At 43.6% G+C, this 22,049-nt stretch overlaps 1 protein-coding gene across 1 annotated transcript; it reads right to left on the reverse strand.

Annotated features, from left to right (window-relative positions):
• PKD2L1 (polycystin 2 like 1, transient receptor potential cation channel) lies at window positions 1,967–21,440 on the reverse strand. The gene is made up of 15 exons (XM_021400253.1): window positions 19,878–21,440; window positions 17,168–17,281; window positions 15,732–15,859; window positions 14,323–14,579; window positions 13,294–13,518; window positions 12,731–12,959; window positions 12,229–12,399; window positions 11,389–11,570; window positions 9,297–9,417; window positions 8,804–8,902; window positions 7,910–8,031; window positions 7,467–7,584; window positions 7,105–7,241; window positions 6,158–6,305; window positions 1,967–5,704 (listed from the first exon to the last, which is right to left on the reverse strand). Exons 1-15 carry the CDS (start codon window positions 20,170–20,172, stop codon window positions 5,495–5,497), a joined length of 2,556 nt encoding a protein of 851 aa, XP_021255928.1. The 5' UTR covers window positions 20,173–21,440; the 3' UTR covers window positions 1,967–5,494.

Raw genomic sequence — 22,049 nt, forward strand, 5'->3', positions numbered from 1 at the left:
CTTTTTGATAAAACCTTTGTATACTTGCAAGGATTCAGAAAGAATGCAAACTCCCATTTATGTAACACTTGTCTATTCCATAGGAAAGTAAGGAAAAGCTCTGCCCTTTTGTTTGTTCCAAAATCCTTTGTGCACAGTTCCGGATCTTGCTTTGTTTGATGAACCCTAGACACATCTGAACAACCTAATTGGCTTGACGCATTACAGCAATATATATTTGCATGCATGTGTAGTTTCTCTGTCTCTGAGAAAATCATTTGCTATTATTTCTGGTGCCTGTTACAAAAAGGGAGGCTGCAAATAATCACAGCCAGCAGAAATGATTGCTTGGGGTGGTTCTGAGCCCTTTCCTCAGGCAGCACAGGCCCAGTTCGACTCATGCTCCTCAGCCTTGCTGGTTGCTCTGCCAAGCTGTTCCTCAGGCTGCTGGGCCTCTTGGGCATGTAGAGGTGAGCACACCAGCTGAGTATGACTGGTGTCCTCAGGGGATGGCAGTGGTCAGGACACAGCACCAGGCAGAGCTGCTGGGGGACACCTTGTGCTGTAGGGCCCTGTAGTGATGCCAGGCACTCAGGCTCTCCTGGTGACTTTGCTGCAGCGTGTCCTCATGAAGGTGGGATCTGAAGCAGGAGCTGAGGTCAGAGGCTTGTCACTGAACACCACATTGTGTTATCAGTGTGACACTGGCATTGCTCCTTGAGAAGCAGGGTGCGGCCTGAGCTCACCACACCCATGGGCCGGCACCCTCCGACTGCCTGCTGCCACGCTCAGCACATACATGGCTGGCTAGTGGCTACACCTGGCATTTCCCACTTCTGAACCCAGGCCATGAGCCTGATCAGTTCCTAAGGCACTGAGTCCTGCAAAAATCCTCTCAAAAATCTGTCATGTTCTTTTTAATACACCCCTTGGTGTCTGAACTCAGGAAGACTGGGCCTTTGCACCCACTGAAATTCCTCCTCGGTGGGATGTTCTTCCAGCACTGGGCTTCTTGCTGTCATGTTTGGAGGAGTTTATCTGGGTTTGTTTATCAGCTGTGATAAACACAATGACAGTTTCTCACCTCCCTTTTCCCTAGTTTCTAATAAACTCTATGACTGAGTACCTACTGGTTTATCAACTCTTGCTACTACGTGCTTGTAGAAGAGGCAGAGCGTGCTCCCCAGCCACCTGCCTCTGCTGAAGGCTGAGAAGTCAGCACTACCTGGAGGCTGACACTAGATCTTATTAAGAATTTTTTCATTTGTGAAAAATATTTGTTACAAAAATGAGCAAAACCTGCATTAATCCTGTGTAAAAGTTGGAGAAGATAAACAAGCATAATGCGCCTGAGAAGGGCATAGTTTGTGACAAAATACGTGTGAGAAGATCTAGCATTGTAAAGTGTTGGAATCTTTGGGTTCTGCTTCTTTTTGCCATAGTGAAAGTATTTTTCTGAGTTTGTCCTCAGTAAAATAAACAGGTGCTTGCTACTGACCTTCTCTGAGAACAGCAGAGGACAGTTTTCAGGTATTAAGGGCTGGTTGTGGTTCTGACATCTGCCAGAACACTGAACATGTGTCATTAAGTGTCTCCAGAAGTTTGGCTGTATTTATCAGGTTTGGAGGATTTAAATGTGCCAGGTCAGACCCATCCACTGGTGAGGCACTCACAGCCTGAGACACGCTGAGAAGACACTGCAGGAGATTTCCATGCTCCCAGCCCATGCTGGATGGGGCTGCCTCTTGCAGGTGGCCTGAGCCCAGTTTCAGACACCTGTACCACGCCACTCCCAGTGCAAGGCTCTGAGTCTCCCCATGCCACGCAAGTGCTTTCGCACTACGGCTGTGACACTGCTTTCTCCCCCAGCTGTCTAGTGAGCTCTTTAACCACCCCAGAGCACAACAATTTTCTTCAAGGCAGGGGCTCCCTGTCAGAATTGCAGCCAGTGTCCAAATTGGAACAAAATAGAGCTCTGCTCCCACTGTCGAGGAAAAAGCACTTTACTTTCCCCATGAGACACATATTATCTAAGTAACACCAGTTGCTGCTAGGATGCCTTACAACATTCATCTGAAAATAGCACCTTGCATAAATTTACCGTTCAGTGTATTTATGTTGTTTCTCAACCAGCTTGAGCACACAATTGAGTATTATACATGAGCAATTGCTGGAGACAAATAATTGCCTTGCTAACTCTAGGGCACATTGTTTACATGACAGCATGTCACAGTACAGACAAGACAGTTGCATGTAGAAGTACAAGTAAGAGAGAAGACAATGCAGACATAGGCATTACTGGTGACAGAAGTTATTTTACACTCGGTGATACTGGCACAACTGAAATCACAGCATGTGGTATAGGGAGTGGTCTTTCTGACAAAACACTGGGTGAGAGGGGAAGGACCTCTCGCTGAGACCCAGGAGACCACTGCAGCCTGTGTTTCTTACTTGATCCCAGCCAGAGCTGAGCAAAAGCTTCTCAGCAGAGTGCGGAGACTCTATGCTCACCCTTTAGAGGGGAAAGATAGCCTGCCAGGGTTCAGGCATGAACAAACCCAGCCATGAAACGTGACCACTTTGCTCCTCCGGTAACCTACAGCCCTGAATAGCAGCCTGTGTTACCTATGACCTGCCTGTGGCTGATCGTCCCTACTGTGTGGTTCTGAGCACAGCTGCTGCACCACTGTCCTTTTGCCTCTCCTGCCTTCCCTCATGCAGGGGGTCTGTGCAGGAAGGATGGTAGGGCAGAGGCTGGCTCCTGGCATGCAGTGACAGCAGGGCTATATGCTGCTCTGCAGTGGTTACAGCATCCCTCCCTCAGTGGGTGAGGTGCAGGAGGGGAACAGGAACAGTGCGAACAAGGAGGGCTCACGCCACCTTTTCCACAGAGCAGAACAAAGCAATACTCTCCTTGTGTGAGATGTAAGGCTTTATAAAGCAAGGCCTCACCCTCCTGCTCCTGGCAGCACCTAGGTTCAGGATCCTGTTGGCCCCACAGCAGTTGTGGCCCCAGCCAGCAACACATCTTTCACCATCTCTCCCCTCTATAAAAAGGCTTGCAGTTTTGTTTTTGCAGTTAAGCCTCAGTAACCATGGTCTGCTGTTGAGCCAGGATCTCAGACAGGGCCTTTCCAAACAATTTTAACGAAGAACTTTCTTATGTACTTCTTGACATACAGAGCGTTAACCATTTCCATCTGCAGTCACTAACACATTTCAGTTCTCGCATTGGTAAGGGGCTGTGCATGCCATTCGAGTCTGCTAGAAGCACATAGTTCCTTTTCTGGATTATAATTTAGCACATGGATTTTTTATGAAAATTTTAATTAAGTTCTCAGGTCCCTGATATAAGCAGTTTTCTCCTGCATAAGATAATGGTTTCGATGCTGAGAGTAGAAGGAAATAAGCAACATCATTGTTCTGAGTTCAGCTGGAAAAGCTAAAGGCAAAGAGCTCGTGCTTAATTGAGCTCTTGCTCAATTCTGAATTCAATAAAACTGTGAGTCAAGAACCATGGTCTTGTCCCCAGCAGCAGAAGCAGCTGATGGAAAGAGCTGGGAGACCCTATAGATCCTAGCTGAAGTCCAAGTTCCCTGTGGTCTGTCTGACACAGTCTCACAGCTCCCACTGGGAATTTGCAGCTGAATAACCCTCTTTTTCAGTTTGTCAGCACTGTTATGTAGCTGTGACAGCTCTAGAGCCTGGCCTGTCTGGGGAAGGGCTGATCCTGAGGTCCCTCATACATTTCCAGGGAAGCTTTACCCATAGCATAACAACACATCCTTCTTGAAAGGGTGGCAATACAAAATGCCACTGTGCAACATCCCCACTAGGTCTTTCACAGAGCACACTAAACAGTGCAGCATCAATCTGAGTTGTTAGCAGTGGTCTGGTACAACTCACATTTCCATTGGCCTACAGAACCTACTTGTAGTTAACTATTACAGAATATCAGCAATTAAGATAGTTCAAATGCCTTTACAGTGGTCCTGCCCTGAAATTTTTCCACTAGTGACATTTTCAGTCCATAAGTAGTTGTCTTTCAGCAGTGAATAAAGTGATCTCTAAGACAAACTTTGCAGCAGCCCCAGGATGAAACTTACTATTCACAGAATCATAGAATGGCTTAGCTTGAAAGGGACCCCAGGATCATCAAGTTCCAACTCCCCTGTCACAGGCAGGGCCACCAACCTCCAGATCTGGTACATTAAAAAAAAAAAAGTGGAAAATAGGGCGAAGAAGAAGTAAATTTTCACCCCTGCTGATTTTACAAGATCTTTTGATAACATTCCTCAAAGATATTAATTATTTGTGCGCTTGTTAGGATTGCAATAAAATCATAGAATCACCAAGGTTGGAAAAGATCTCTAAGATCATCCAAATCCAACCAACCACTAACATAAACTATACAAAATTAAACTGCTGAGCTGGAGCACAGGACAACAAGCCAGCTTCCCCAGAGGTGTAAATCAGAACACGTTCATTAAATGCAGTGCTGACTTATATTAGCTGCAATCTGCCCAACTACAAGGAAATAGGAGTTTCAAAGTCAAAAACGCCTGTAAAAGATGTATCTTGCATGTGGTTGAGAAGCTGATGTTCACATCACATTTTTCACAATATTCCTAATCTGAAATGGTGTCAGCACCTACAACTGCAAGCAAAATTGTTTTCATGAAAGTTAGAAGTGCCATAATTTTGTAAATATGGTACTAGCTTTGTCCAGTATCATGAAACGCACCTTGAGTAGTGTGGAAATAGACAAAGATCTTTTTAACGTCAGCAGCAGTGTTAGAAACTCTGAAGTCTGTTCTCTGACATTCAGACCTCAGAATATCAGTAACAGCTGTTTCTTCAATTTCAGATCTCCTCCTAGTACACTGTGAGTAAACTCTCATTTTAATAATCTTGACTGAGGTTCCTATTTTTTCCCAACATCTGAATCTAAGGTAACCAACCAACACCTGAATCTTTGGTAACCAAAGAGGGTTACCAAAATGTTCTGGATACAAATTACAACAGAACAAAGTTGGTGGTAACCACGTAGACACAACTGTTTTCTCCTTTCTGTCTCATGCTAATGATTATATTCTACTTTATTTACATGATTACCTCAACTTTTCCTCACAACTGTGAGAGTAAGCATGTGTTTGTGGGGAAGAGCTTGCAATTTCCCTTTCTGGATCCAAGTGCTTCCAGAGCTCTGAGGTCTTTACATCTTGGGAAAATACAGAAAAAAAACCACTTTGAGTTGTCCTGTTCAGAGACAGAAACCTAATAAAATACCTGGTTCCAAATTTCTACCTAGTCCAGAGACACAGGGGCCAGAAGTTCTAGGCCTGGGACATCACACATCACTATGCTGGAAAAGAACATACCTAATTTTTCACATCACCAGTCTCTGGCAACAGTGGTGCCTGTGTTCAGCTGTTCTGTCTATTCTAACAGTGGGGAAAACAACTGACAGTGACTTAGTACTGCAGAAGCCAGACTGGGAACACTGGGCTGTTTGCTAGAAGCACTCAGACTGTGACTGGATGTTCTGGGGTGCCTGAGACCCTGGAACACTTGACCTGATCAAGACTGGGCAGGTCCCATTCTGAGAAGAGATGCAGCCTGGGTTATTTCCCTGTACACATTCCACTCCCCAAACTTCTGCTGCTTCTTTCTCCAGCTGGTCTAAGCTCTGGGAAGGCAGCTCTTCCAGTCTGGGTTCTTCTTCCTGTTAACCAGAAGAAAGAGCGACCTGCATTGTTAGAAACACAAGTCAAGCAACACTGCAGGAGAGAGAGAAGCTGTCCATGATACTTAAATAATATTTCCCACATTCTTCTAGAAACTAGTACAAGTCCATCTATCTGTTAGAGATGTAATACGCTGTTGCAATGCTTTGATGAATATAGATTCAAGCAATAAACAGATGAAAAGAATGCCATCCCTTTCTGCCCTTTACAAGAATGTTGACAGGAATCCTGTGCCACTGCTCTTGAGCAGAAAAGGTTTGACCATGCAAAATGATGACCCTGCCCTTTTTTTTTTTTTTTTTTTTTTTTTTTTTTTTTTGTCTTGCATCAATGGGGATTTGAAAAGAAAAGGTGGTAACAGGCCCATATACACAGCACGGTTGGTCACCAACCTTGAAGCTAGTTCAAATGTATGGTGGAAGGCTACCCACCTTCCTACCGTTATCCAGTGGATTGCCCATCAGATCCTTCCTTTTCAGCTTGTTTCTTTCCAGCACTTCTAGCTTGCTTACCACTGCATCAATCTTGGAGCCAATGCTGTGTATGGACTGTTCCAGATGCAGCACACGTTGCAGGAGACTGGGGAAGACAGAGAACATTTGCAACTTTTTTCTTGTTATGAACACTAGGATTTGCAAGAGTTATCTCATGGACAACAGGCCAGATCTCAAACAGGAATGAACACCCCACATTCAGAGATGTGGATTCATACTTAATGAACACAGAACTCCCTCTCACACTGGGTTCTCATCTTCAATCAGTGATTCTGCTGAGGATGGATCCCAACCAGTTTCAATCATAGTCGAGCCACAATATAATCCCATTATTAATACTGCATCTGTATCTCCTTTAATATGGCCCTTTGCATATTGCTCAATGTTACTCAGAAGAAGAATCAGGATCTCCTGATTCTCTGTGCTGGATTTATCCCATGCTCTTCCTGTGGAAGATACAGCCATGTGTTGTTCCCAGACCTGGAGGATGACAGGCAGTTAGCCTATAAACCAAGGATATTTATTCCCCAGAACCTTCTGTAAAGGTATCAACTTTCCCTAGCTATGTTTTCCAGGCTACCTTCTGACATGGAGCATGCCAACATATTGTCTGTGGCCATCCAACAGTTGCAGAAGTTATTCAAGAAGTAGAATGCAACATTTCTCAGCCTGATCTTTTGAAGAAACAAGCAGCAAAACGCATTACAAGAAATGACCTGATTCTTTCCTGACCTGCTCGTTCACATGTGCGAAAGATAAGGAGGTACCAGATCTTACTGAAACTGCTCAACACCAGTGCAAACAGTTACTTCAGGGAGAAAAGCAGCAGGGATCAGACCCATGTTTATAGAGAGATTAAACTACTCCTGCCAGCACCAACATACACTTGTAACTCTTCTTTGGAGACCCAGCTGGCCTTATTGGTATGGTTATTCCTTGCTTCCATGTAGGATAGATTCTCATCCAAGTTGCTGCCACCATAGGATTTCCCCAAATTTTCAATCTCTGTATTCAGAGCAACCTGGAAGATAAGTAAAGAAACTATTGAGAAGTTGAATATTAACTCTGTGTCAGCTTCAGTGTTAATATAACACACAGCTTCACAAGTAGGTCATGTACTCAGATGCTGTTCAGACAGAGTTGGAGCTGTATTGCCTGCTTGTTTTATACCACAAATCCAAAAACTCCTGAAGCCATTCTGGAGTGATCTCTACTAATCAGATTTTCATTCCTTGCCCTTTTTTACCCTTTTTGCCTCTAGGTCATGCTTCATCTGTTGTTGCTCCTCTTCATCAAGGATGAGGTTGCCATCTTTGTCAAACCTGGAGAAGGCTGCTGTGATCTCATGGTCTGCATGGCCCAGCCTGTGGAAGAACAGAAAGGGAAAGCTCAAGGCACCAAATTACAAAAGCCCTAACAGCTCAGGAGCACCTCTTGAAATTAGCGTACTGCTGCCTCCTGCCAGTGACAGACTTAAATATTCCTTCTGGGAAGGAGACAACAACACAACTCCATTTAGATCATGAGATTAAACATGTGAGAAAATATGATAACTATTTTTTTTTGTGCATCTTTTATTGCCCTAATCTGACTTAATTGCCCTCTAGGCCTTGAACATCACAAAGTTTAAGTTACAAGTGTGAGTGAGAGAAAGGGATAAACAGACATCCCCCAAGCTGACTCACTCACTTCTTCAAGCTGTTCTTGAAGTCCTCAAAGTCCAGTTCTTTCGTTCCATTCTGCAGTGCTTTCTGCACATCAGAAATCCGTTCCTTTTTCAGCTTCAACCTCATGAGTGTCCGGTTGTAGCTCTGTTAAGAAAGGTGTAAATGGATTTGGAATCACGTAGGCAGAAGAGTGAGAAATAAGAAAGAGTGGACAATGCAATATGGGTGAGCAGATGCTGATTAATACAGGATCTTAAGGTTTACAGAAACACAGATACAATGCTACCGATTGTGTCTCATTTCTAAACTAGGGTAACTTCTTTAAAGCAGCACCAACACAGTATCCAAAGTCTCCATGAAAAACCTCGCATCTGCTTTTCTCCTCCAAAGTCTCCCTTTACCTGAGCTCCATTAGCTGCTTAAGATATTTGAGACAATACCATTCTTCGCAGAATACTGGTCCTATAGCATAGACAGTAGTGAACTTTCAGGACCTTTTCTGGAATTTGCCCATGGGAAATCCAGATGTAATCCACCAGATTCACACCACTGTAAAATGCTCAGGTCAGCAAAAAAGAACCTGTCACTTCATTTGCTATTGATCAAAGTGCATCAAATAAAGGACTGAAGGAGCTTTCTGTATACATATTGTCCAGGGAAGAAAAGTCATTGAGAAGCATTACTGGCATGCTTAAGCAACAGGATTCCCTCAAGTCTTGCTTTCTCGTCTTCCCATTGCCAAAGAATCTGGGAACTTGATCTATCCTAGAAGGGAACTATGACTTCTGTTGCTATTGTGCATACCAGTAAGGTGGATCTGGAGCTTTTTCTGTAGTAAATTCAACACAGGTCAGGAACTCCAAGAAAATGTTTCAGGATTTGGCTAGAAAGTAGCATAGCTTTTGCTATTCATCACCTGCTTCAGGATGTCTGAGAGCTGCAGCTCATCCTTCTGGCTTGAAAGTTCCTCCTTGACTTCTGAGTAGGTGTCATTGATGATGGCCAGAAACATGTTCTAGGGAAAGGGGAAGAAAAGAGTTGAATTAGCCTGAACTGCCTTGCCTACTCTAGCAGGTGAAAAAGAAAGATACTAACATAGATTTGCAGGGCTCAGTTAAACAAGTAGCTGTTCTCACATGGGGCATACCTTGGACAAATTAAAGTGGGCAAAAGGAAGGACTGAGGAGAAAAGCTAATAGCTAAAGCAGTGGCCTAAGGTACATTTGTTCCCAGCTCAGACACCATCTCTAGTAGCCTCTCCTGCAATATCTTAAGCTACGTTCAGATTCCTGATAGTACTTAACGAACATCCCTCTGCATGCATTACCTAGGAAGTCACAGGAGGGGGGATTGAGGGGTCTCTCAAACATTGCTGTCAGCACAGAGGCAAGGAGGCCTTTCTTGCTTACCAGGAGCACAAAGAAAACAAAGAACACGTAGGTGACGAAATAAACAGGCCCAAGGACCCTGTTGGCATTGTCAATGGAATTGTAGTCAAAGTCACCAAGAATAATCCGAAATTGGGTGAAGCTGAAGGAGAGGAAGAGCACAAGGTCACACATAGGCACATAGATTTATCTTACCTCCTAAAGACAGTCCTGAGAAGAACCCTCAACCTGCCTGCAGCCTAGATGGTGACAAGCACAAGCCAAAGCAGGGTTCAAGTCCCTGAGAGAGGGACCACTTCTCATAGTCTCCCTGAAAGCAGAATCTGGATGCCAGAGGTCTATGGAGCACAGGCTGAAAACCACTGCTATACCACACATCTCCCACATATTGCCCTCGAATGCACAGGGGTTGAAGGACTGTCCAAGATTGGCAGTCTTAACTTGCTTCCTTGACAGTCTCTTCTGCGAGTGGTCATCTATCCACTGTTCATCCCCCATCTAAGGTGTCCTGACACAGTCTGTGAGGCTTCTCTGGAAACTGACCACTGAAACGACCCTGGTAAATAGACACAGGCAGACAGACATCCTGCAATTCGGAAGAAGAAATAGGGGGGGGAAAAAGGGAGAGGCATGCATGTCTCTTTCTTTCTGTAAGTGGTGTGCAGGGAAAAGAATCTTGAGATCCTGCAGCCTGTCGGAGAAGTCCAAAACTCCACTTCGGATTCCTTTGGTTTATTGAGAGAGTTGGGAATGTTTTTCAGGTCTAAGAAAGAGGAATATAGTATTGCTTCCTCTTCTTTGATTTAATTTGTTCCCATTCAGGGATGTTGAAATGTCTCCCTCTGATAATAAATATTTTTTATTTCTTTTGCTTTGAAAATTTCTACTTCATCTTCTTTAGACTACTATATGACTCAGGAAACATCATGCTGAATGTGTTAAAATTAGCATATTAGGACTACCAACTTTCAGAATGACCTGTTATTTTGAAGCAGATATGCCATGATATTAAAATCAGATATAAATATAAACTATATAAAATATTAAGAAAGTATTTTATGAGCAGTTAACAAATATCGATTACTCTATTATATTTAATATATAGAATATTTCTAACGTTATTTTTAATGTTTTATATCAAGCAAATTAATAAACAAACAGTTTAACTTTCTCCCTTTTCAGTGTTTAAAGCTATCATATTTACAAATACATTATTTCCAGTCTTTCCTTCTGAAGCCCTGAAGCAAGAAATAATATTCTTACTGAATCTTCCTTTATATTAAAATACACCATCTGAGAAAAAATGAAAAAGTTTTTAAACAGCTGTTGTGCAGACACTGAAATGATGAGATCAGTGGCTCTATTTGGAAGCCACAGAATTTCAAAGCACCAGAGCTTCTATCTGGACCTCTTCTTTATTAAAGAAATAACACTGGGCTTACCTCAAAACACCTATTTTGAGTTATTTAGTTCCTACCTCCAAAATTAAAGAGAAGTTGAACATAAGTAGACCAAAAGCCACCTGCTGCTGTATAAAACCAGAAATCTGCTAAGGTCTCAGCAGCAGTCAGACAGCACCATTATATTACCTCAGTGGACCCACAGGAGATGGGAAGATGGCAGAGTGACGAGGAGGGCAGTAACTACACTGTACATTATCAGCTGAGCTGTTATGATGCTTTTCTGCAGGATTATTGTAAGTTACTGTGCATGCCAAGTGCTCTTGCTGTACCTAATAACTCCACATCAAGTGAAAGCTGTTTTACAGACAAACAGAACTGCTCCCTAAGCTGTCAGTCTGAAAAAGCTGGAATTGCTATTGAATCAAAGGGCTGCAAAGAGTCTCAAAGCATCAACTGCTCACATCCCTGCTGATAAACACCAGATAATCAAAAATCTGTTATCTTGCATTTTCTTACTGTGTTTTTATCCATGAGGACATTACAGATGTGAGACTATGAGCAACTTTTTAGCCATTGTGGCTTTAGTACGAGAGATAACAGGTGTCCAACTGACATTCAAATTTGCAATTGGGGATAGGTTGGAAAGCAGTTGAAATTCTTTAGACAACAGCTGGTAATCATAAAAACTTAGTTATGACCAATACACTTACATGCATTTAACAAAGGTACTGAAGTTTTCCACTTGTGTCCCAAAAAGAAGGTAACCCAACTGGGCATAGGCAAAGAAGACAATAAAGAACATAATGGCAAAGCCCAGGATGTCCTTGGCACAACGTGCCAATGTGGAGGACAGCTGAGTCATTGTTTTGTTAAAGCTAATATACTTGAATATCTGCAAGAAAAAAAAATAGGGACAAAGTTAGGTCAAACCATCAGCTAGGTCAGTCTCTCTCCCCTTCATGTACATCCTTACTAAGACAAGAGGTTCTCTATGGTACTAAAGCACCGAGGAGACAGCTAGGCTGGGGGAATAGTGGCCTAGAGCTCAGGATGTTTGTCCCAGACGTGCTACCACTTTCCTATGGGGGTGATAAACATGATTTTCTTCCTCGTGTCAAAGGAAAATGTAAAGAGGGACTGCTATAAGGACGAACATCTTGATAGCGAGGATCTCTGAGTACAGAATGGCTTTCCATCACACCAGGATGCTTCAGTTGACATGCAAGATGCCTATCAACAGACAAGTCATTTCCAGTCATTGGGTAGCCATCGTGAAAATAGTACATGATGGGCAAAATTGTACTGTACTCAGCATGTAAAAAAATCTTTCACACAACTTTCAAGCTCATTTCCCTGTTTGTCTCCACATAACTGGACACAGAATGTAAGGTGAAAAGCTGTCTGGATTAACTACAAAATGGAGCTTATGTCATTTAGCGAAATAATTCCCTGTTTATAGCTGTTAGCCTCATTCACTCAGATAGATGAAAGAATTAATCTTCAGGAGGAAGAGGTCTGAGTCTGGAGCCCTGGCACTTCCCTTACAATACCTTGATCCAGGCAAAGAATAAGTTGACTGCATTCATGTTATTGTACTGAGTCTGCCAGAATGCTAGGAACTCAAAGTCCGCATAGGTTTCAGGATGTTTCAGCAGCTCCCCCAACAGTCTGTTCACCTCAATGGTACGGAAGATGTGAAACCCAATAGCAATGAGGGAGAGCTGTAAAAACAAAGGATTTGCAGTGACTGGAGAAGTTAAAGTGTCCACAGAATTCCTTAGTATCACAATTCATAACTGAAATCTACTAGTGGAGATGTAAACAAGACTGTAATGCACTAAATGATGCCCTTACTTCACAGCCTCTAAAGCATGACTAAGGAAAGCTTCTAATACCTGATAGAAGAACATTTGTCCATTTACTTTGCTGGTCCATTTTTCTATTAGAGCAAAAGATGTGCCAGCTCTTATCTAGATGAGTTTTCCCTTTCCTTCACTAATTGTGTCTCTTATACCTCTCAGCCAAAGAAAAAAAGTGTGCAAATGTCCTCACCAGAATAACAACCACATCCAAGATGTTCCATATGCTGGTAAAGTACTGAAGTTTGTGGATACGCAACTCCAAAATCTCCTCCACCACATAGTAGAAGATGAAGATACAGAAAACAATTTCACAGGCAACAATGAAGAAATCCCATGCACTGACGTATCGTATAAGCTTGACTGTCCGGATTTGCCAGGAGGGAATGGCACCACCAGTGGCTGGAAACTCAACCACTAACCTTCAAGGGGAAAAGAAAACACTGATAATCACAAAAGGGGAAATGGAGGTATCAAACTTGAGAATGAGATATCCACCACACCATAAGTGGAAGAGTTGTGCATGTGTCTATGCATTCTTTTTTTCTGATGCTTCACTACTCATGATAGGAAAGGATGGAAAGTCGAGTAGTGTGACTAGTAGTGTCAGGAAGACCAAGTCTAATCCACACAACATCTACTGATGCCATTCAGTCCTACAACCCATGGTGGGCCAGGTTATTTTTGCATTTTAAGACACTGCAGCATCAAGAAAAAAGCAAGAGGCAGTGAAACTTCCAGTGGGACTCACCCTACCTCAGAACACAGAATAGATTGATATTTGCATTATACACTGAGAAATCAATGAAGACAACTCGAGTTCCACGATCCAACCATAATTTCTCCTTCAAGACTTGCAGGGCTTCAGCACTCTCTTCTCTGGTCAACTTGAGGTCTACATAGTATCCTCCCCCACTGTAACTGGTTAGTCTTCCCCAGTGAGACGAGCCACCCAGCTCTTCCTCAGAATGGTACCTCCACCTGCAACAGACAAGCTATGAGCAAAGGCATCACTCACCATCCACAGCCTGGGATATGACCTTGCAGCCAGGAGAAATTAAACAATTTCTTCAAATTATAGAGCAGTTAATCAAAGAGTTAGCACTTAACTCCTATTCCAAATCTGAGCCTACATCAGTTCTTCACTGCTGATAGATTACTGACCTAATGACTTTCAGTAGTGACACAACACAACTTACTATATTATGGAGTGAAAATTCTGCAGGATCATTGACTATGCTACTTTGTTTGCTTGGAGGTTACTCACAGGATCTCCCCTATTGCCTTCTACCCTATGGCACACAGCCCTCTGCTTAGAGGACACCTGCACAACTTTATGAACAATAGCTTCTCTTTCACAGATAATAACTCAAGCTGCAAGCAAGGAGTTATTAAACCGCAGCTGCTTCACAGTATTATAGAGGAAAATCCACATTAAATTGCATGAATCACCAGGAAAAAAAAAAAACATGTAAGAGTGAGGGTGGTTTTATGTTCTACATTCCATTTCAGTGTAGAAATTAGGAGGGCTGGGTCTTAAGAAAATGATTCAGATATCTTAAAAAAAAAAAAAAAGGCTGGGAAAATCTTGCAAAAAGTTTTCAAGATGAAAGAGGTACACTCCCTTAAAAACAGACAAAATGTCTACCTAATTCTTTAACTGCAAGGGGAATTCAGCATCTCAGCAGATCCTATTTTAACTAGAAGGGAATAATTTCAGTCAATAAAAAAATAAAAATAGAAATCACAGACTTTTTAATTCTGAACAGCAGAATATGTACTTACGCTGTTCCATTGATGAGTCCAAAGGAGACTTTTTCCTCTTTGTCTTCTGAGTATACGTCATAGCAGCCTGAGATCTCCTCTTTGAAGTCATCATGGACCACACAGGAATTGTTCTTCACCTTCAGCTGTCGTATGCGTGGGACACCCAGCAACAAGTTCTCATAATAGATGTATGACTGAGTGCTGTGCACTGCTAGGGACTCATTGTTGTACCACTTTGTCCAGTAAAGATTATCCAGAAGAGGACCTTGTGCATACTGCATAAGAAGGAGAAGAGAGAGAGGAATTTTCTCGACCTGGACTTGAGATGATAAGACCTGACCCATGCTGCTCTAATCCCCAGAGTGGGAAGTAGTAGAACAAGTATCCAACTTGCATTGAATATATGCTAAGAAGGAGAGCACACATATAGGGCTGGGTGGAGCTGCAGGACAGAAGAGGGAAACTGAGCAGCAGGACGCTTTGTTGGCTCTTCACAGACCTGTAACATGCTTGCTGCACCTTGTGCTAATGAAGAGACAAGGGCTTTGCAAGTCTCTTTGTCTCCTCCTCTTCAGTGAACACAAGTTTTGAGGAATTGTGCTGGCCTAAGGTGTGAATTACAAAGACAGGGTGGGCCAGCTCCCTGGAAACACTGGGGGAAAGCAATAGTGCCACAGTTCATTGTCCTATTTTAATTCATCAGAGAAAGACAAAGATAGCTGACAATGAATTTCTGACTGACTGTCAGAGATAAGTGGCTGCAATATCTCAACAACGTTCACTGCGGTCCCATATCATTCCTTCTCCAGATCTTAGATAAAAACATGCTAGATCCCAAACATCTTTCTCCATCTTTATTTTCTTTCATAAAAGTCAGTGCAAATTTTAATTCAGCTTCTTCATAAAGAATCTACAGTTCAGACCAGCCCAGGCATAAATCACAGGCAGGTTAACTATGTTGTTCCCACAGTTACTCATGATAATGGAGATAAGATTATTACTAAGAGACAAACATGAAGACATCAGACTGTAGGATTCAAAGCCATTTCTGACACAAGAAAACCTGGAATAGATCACTTGGACTATCTGGGCCTGAACTCCCTACTTGTGCAAGAAGTACCACAGTGCAGCAATTTCTTTTTGACATGCACTGCTCCTTTAGCTGGTAAGTTCCTGGGGGAATAGACTCTTGTGGACACAAGCAATGCTCAGTCTAGCCAATATTCTGGCCACAGTGTTCAGAGGAATATAATATATTTCAAATCAGTGGATAGTTCACATGCATGTGATACTGTAAACTACTGCTAGTAATTAGCAAGCAGTAGAATACCTTGCTGAAAGCGTTACGTAGCACGTTCAGGGGGAAGTGAATATTCCAGCCTAGCTGAGATTTCCTTGGCTTACCATGCCAGGCCATGTGTACTCACCACCCAGAAGTCAGTCATGCTGCCGACGGACTGGAAGGAGATACGGTTGTCTGAAGAGGTCTGCAGGAATAGCTCAGACATCACTTTAGTGTAGTAATAGGCATTGGAGCTTGTCATACCATATGTCACTAGAAGAAGAGACAAGAGGAGGGCCCTCCTTTACACCTGAGTATTGGAGCCATATATATATACGCACAGATATATTCACTTTCTGTGCAGCTTATTCTATTGTAAGTAAGCTGAGCAAGATGCAAGTGATGGATCTTGGGAACTCTAATCACATTACTTCCTGCTTGCTTAAGGATTTACAACTTGATTTGCTGCATGCTCCAGAATTTAAACCATCAGACTGACAGATTTTAGGTGTTTAAAGGCCAGAAAAGACCATTGGATGATACAACTTAGCACTCTGGGTAACATTTTTTCTCTCCTCAGAAAAAAATTCTGAGAGAAATCTTTCTCAGAACATAGTTCTTGAGATGCACTTTGTTTTGATCTAAAGCTATGAAAGTATAGAGACTATCCATGACCCTGAGTGGAAAGCTCCAGGTAAGTTTTCATTTACTAAGAAACCTCAAACAAACTTCCCTGAACATACTTCAACTCCCCAGTTGGGGAGGTCCAAGGCTCCTCCTTGCAGAAGAGCATTCATCATGGCGATCACTAAGAACACGTCCAGCTATTGAAATGGTACCATAAAAATAAAGCAGCTGACGTTCAATGCTTCTAGATGAATCAGTGTGCGACTGCATGTACGTCTGCGTCCATGTCCTAGTTCTTTAGGAGGCACTATCTCCCTGGGTCAGTGTGATAGTAACTCAGATTGGCACTGCCTGTCTATCTCTCCTGCCATAAGGTCCATGAAATATAATCCTTTTCACTGTTCCACGCCACAGGTGCTAATTTGTGATAACGAATGAAGCTTCCCAAAAAAACAGACAGACATTGTTCTAACCACACAAAGACCATTAGCATTCAGTACAGGGCTGCGCTAAATCCACCCAAGAACAACATGAGCTGCCATCTGCATTATCACCTCAGCAACCCCGCCAGTCACAGACAGGAAAATCTCTCAGAACCCTGTGTCTCTGATCCGAAGAAGTTTCTAGAGCTGCTGTCTTAGGCTTGAACATTTGCTGTAAAACTAAGAAAAACCCTGCACCAATTCTTCCCAGACTGTGACATCAACAGCTGGAAATGATAACGCAGTTTGGGAAGCACTGCTTAAACCTAGCAGGTTTAACCAGTCCCGAGTAATTTTCAGCTTTTTCACTTGTGCGTACAGCATCTATTCTGTGGGTTAACAACACACTCACACACTGCAGGAGTGTACATACAATAAATTTAACACCTACAGAAGGATGAGGAAATCTAATAATAAAGCCTCACATTCTTCCCCATGTGTTGCACACCAATGAGATATGATAGTTACTTACGCAGACAGATGTCCACCAAGAACACAATGTAGACCAGGAGCTCTCGCAGAGTGGTCTTCACGTAAAGTTCTCTGTTTTCAGCTGTGTTCTCAGTTAGTGTGGTGCCCCACAGACCTGTAGGGTATAAGGAAAAAAATGGAGAGCTTTGATGGTTCATTCTCAAAGGCTACGTGAGGAGCCCTATTTCCAAAGAATGCTTTTCTGAGCTGCTGGATTTTTGTCGCTTTCCAAAAACAGAACAATGTTTCATCTCACAACTTGACTAAAACATGTTAAATATCGCCTAAAATGAAAAACTTTAGTGTGAAGAAAATATTTGAGGCAGGCCAAAGCTGACAATTGACTTTTTTTGTTTTGCTAAATCCCTCTTCGGTTTTATGCCTGAATTCAACATGGACTTATCTTTTCCTGCCTGTTTTTCAGCTTACTTTTTGCAGAAATTCAGTCTTTCTCATAAGTTCTCTAGGAACGTCGTAATTTCATCTCAGTCACGCATGTGCCAGCATCTTACCTCCTAGTAAAGACCATAAAGAATTGCATCTGAAGTTAGCTTTGCAGCTATTAGTTCTTTTTAGTGTACAACGAACTGCCAAGCTTGAAATATTTGTCCCTTGCATGCTCACAAACTTGCAGACTTCTGGTATGCCATAAGACTCAATCAAATAGCCTAACTCAATATTTTCAGCATAAAAATATAGAGCCAAATAGCCTTCAGGATGTCTATCAATGGAATTCTACTGACTTCAATAAAATGCGCCAATTTATACCAGCTAATGTTCTGATTTCTTCACATAGCTAAAGGAACTCATTAAGTGTCATTTGGAATGATCATAAAGACAGGAACACTTCCTTTTAAAGAAGCTTCAATATTTCGGTTTTGATGAACCGCCTAACGCCATTAATGTGTTTGCTTGTTCTTGCTGTAATGGCTTTTTGCTGTGATTTCAGAAACTTTCCTTTGCAGTTAAAAGGCAGAACTTCCACTTGAAAGCCTGGTGATAGAATCTGCATCAATAGTACCCACAGACTCTGTGATTTCAGCACCTCCTAGAGAGCTCAGCCCTGGTATTCATCCCCAGCGGTGCACAACAACCATCTTCCTGCAAGCCAGGATCAAAGGCCGCACATCTGAAGTCATCTCTGGCAGAGGAAGGAGTCAGGCTCTTTGCTTTGGAGCAAGCAGAAGTTCTATAGCGGCTTGTGAACATTCACCTCCATCCTGTTGATAGCTCTTTGGCATCTCAACAAAGTAGAGAGCTTTTTGCACTTTCAGATGCCATAATGACTGTCTCAGCACCCACACTCACTCTTGCACAAACTGCTCTGGCCATACCAAGACTCACAGTAGAAATGAGAGCCTACAGAAAATGTGGATTTATTCTACTGCAAGAGAGCAGCATGTGGTCTACGAGAACTTCCACAATGGAAAGAAAAATAAAACAAAACAAAACTGTGGGAAACAACAGGGCAGAGACATTACTGAAAGTGACAACAGTAAGACTGAGTCAGTATAAAGAAAAGACCAGCTACTCAGAGAAGGGCACAAGGTTCACTGTAGTCACTGGACTCCTGATGATTTCAATCTTATTCTCATTTTTTGTCTAAGAAGCAATGAAAGACAAGAAGATGTGAGCAGTGCAACCAAAGGTGTTTAGAGGGCCAGAACTTTGTCCTTGGCAACAAGCCCCTCACGCTCAATCTGTTCAGGTCACTTAAATGACACCCTTCATCTCTAGATACGACTATACCACAATATTTCGGGGTTTTTTCTTCTTCCCCCTCTCCCTCTCCCCGTCCCCCATGAGGCAGGACACCCATAGCATCTACATGTTGAGAAAAGAGATACCTCTGTGAGGCCCACTGAGTCTTTTCTGCTGTCTGTCCTGACCTTTGGAGCTCACCTGCCCAGCTCTGGTCTATCCCACAACCCTACTCTTTACCACTCTTGCTAGCAGGAAACACTGCTGCAACTGCCAAAAAAGAAGGGAATGCTGTAGTGAAAATACAGATCAGGACATTTGCACTCCCCATTTTCAAAAACTGAATTTTGCTGTTAAAGTATGGATTTATTTTTTCTTTTTCCTTTGCCCACCAACCCCAGCCAGCATTGCTCCTTGGCTAGTCAGAGATTTCTATAAGCCTCTGCTCTGGCTTCTTTGCCAATTAACAATGCTAGACTGTACGTGTAAGGACAACTAAGAAAACAAAGATCACAGAGGAGCCATGCAATTTAGGACCAGGCAGTACTGTTGTTCACTCACATGTGCTTTTAGAGGGAACAGCTCTGAGACAGGTCCTTACAAGACCAGGAAAGAGAGCTCCCAATGAGAACAAGTCAGGAAGAAAAGACACATTGGCAAGAAAATAATAATTTCCCTGAGAAATACATTTTATTGACTTGTCTGCCTTGTTTTTACAGCATTAGGACTGTCACCGCAAGCACATCACTAAATCTGTCCATACCTCCCGCCTTGCAGCAAAACTAACTGGACAGACACTGGAAGTACAGCAAGGTACTCACAATGAGGATGCTCCTTTCAGGTCTGCTAAAGATGATGTCCAGAGTAACACCAGTCTATACCAAGCATGCTCCTGCACTATACAGGTATTACACAGCTGCTACCTTCTGCAGCCCCACACTTCCCTCCCAAGTATTATTGCTTTTCCCAAGGGCTAGCAAATCCTATCTACTGAGATGTCAGAGCTTTACCTCGGATGCCTCTGAAGATGTAGAAGCAGCACTTGAGGAAAGGACTTGTCTTCCCCTCCATAGTTTTGTTCTGTTCCTCCTGGTAAGGCATTGGATCCCTCACCTCTTCAAAGCTCTCATACGAATTCTCCAGAATGGATTTGGGGTTGTAGATGGCTCGAATCTTTAAGGAGGTAGAGGGAGAACCATTGTAGACAGGATTATCCCAAGCTTTCTTCCCCATAGCCTCCAGCTCATGCTCCTCTGGGGATCGAAAGTGTCTCTCAGTTCTGTTGCTTAGGTGAGAAGAACTCATGGCTATTCACTGGAAGCAGAAGTGCTTACCAGCTGGAGCTGTGGAGGTAGCCTGCCCCAGCTGGAGCTGTGAGCTAGCAGAGAGGCAATCAGTCAATATCAAACAGCAGGTCTGCCTCAGCTGCCTGGGAGAGGGTGCATCACCAGCATCCACAGAGAGCGTGCACTGTTTTATACCAGCTCAGCTGGTGACACATATGGGAGGGTGGCACCAACCACCGTAAGAACCACCGTCAGCCCTACAGTGACACGGTCCTGCTCCTAACCGAGATGAGAGACCTCGCTGGGGCTGGGGTAATAGGAGGCTGCCAGGAGACAGCTCCAGAGCTGCAGGGAGGAGGAGGCGGCTGGGGTTCAATTGGACCCCTCAGGCCGCCTGCAGCACAGGCGGGCTCCGGCCGGGAACCGCAGCGGGTGCCCAAGCGAACGGCACCGGAGCGGGCACACGGTGGGCGCAGCCGGACGGAGCCTCTGCTCTGGGAACGGAGGGTGGTCTGGGCTTCCAGGGAAGCGTCGAAGGGCGGAAAGCTGTGCGGGATTGGGCTGAGGGTGCCACCAGGTGGCGCTGGCAGCCCTGTCTCGGGGGAGTTGCAGCTCTGGAACCCGTGCTCTCAGTGAGAGAGAGAGACTTAAAGCTCTTAAAGCGATCCCGGTCACGGCTTCCCCAGCTTCCTCCTTGCTAACTCATTATTAAAGGCAGGAGTAGAAAGCGGGAGTAAAGTTCTAGTGTTTGCTTTGGAAGCCAGGGGCCGAGCTCCTCAACTTGAACTCCCTAGAGCCCTGCAGTGCCTTCTTGTCCTGAGGCAAACCAGGACTGTCAGGCAAAACTGGACATAACAAGAGCAAGGGGTAACAATGTTCTGCCACCAGCTAGCAGCAAGTAGTCCCACATCTCATGGGTGCTGCAGTAAGATGGTGAAGGAATGTATTGTCTGACCCTGATCCCTCCTCAAGAATGAACGACTCACAGCAAGCACTTCTCCATGGAGAGAGATTATTCCTGACTACATGGATTTGCAGCTGTAGGGCCACGGGGCTCAAAGGTACAAACAGGTGTATTTTCCCTGGGCTATCATGTTATAGGTGACATTGCCAGGCCAGCTGGATGCAGACATCCCCTTTGCCCACCTACTAGATGATGGTGTCTAGCACCTTTCTGCCCTTATCTCATCTGTATTCCTTTATTCACCGACCATCCATTCTTGTGAAAGCCAGCAAACAGAATTTCTCTTCTGCAGTCCTTTTCTGTGATGAAGTCCATTTCTCAGTGGGCCTAGAAGAAACATTCCAGAAGTACACAGGCAAGTATATTTCTAAACACATAAACCATCATCACAGTGGGATTCGGCATGATAGGGTAAGACAAAAATCACAGCCCCATAACTTTTTTTGTCAATAAATTCCTTAAGATACAAGACAGGTCAGACTGCTTCCTGAATTCAGCACTCACTCACTGTGCACAGGGGTTCCCTAAGCAGGGAGACTGTCAGCAGAACTGCTCACAGCCAGCTACAGCCACCGAAGAGGTCCATATGGATTCACTGCACTTAACTGCAGAGGAAATCTCCTCCCCCTCATCATTCTGCAAGAAGAGCATTGCTTCGAGAGAGCTTGAAAAGGTTTTGATTTATCTGCATAGTGTGAAACAGTGATGGGCTGTTATTTTCTGATGTCTGACATAAAGCCAGCCGGTGCCATCTGAACTGTCAGGCAGGCCCCACAGCAGCCTTTCTTGCTAGAGATGACAGAATTTGGCCAAGCCACCCAATTCCTGCAATCCATGGGCTTGTTGCATCAAGCATGTTCACTGCCTTGTTTCTAAGAGCCAGTTCTCCTACTGTGAGGGGAGCCTGGAAACTTGTCAGGGGGCAGAAACAG

Source organism: Numida meleagris, chromosome 5 (assembly GCF_002078875.1).
Source record: "Numida meleagris isolate 19003 breed g44 Domestic line chromosome 5, NumMel1.0, whole genome shotgun sequence".
Taxonomy (NCBI): Eukaryota; Metazoa; Chordata; class Aves; order Galliformes; family Numididae; genus Numida; species Numida meleagris.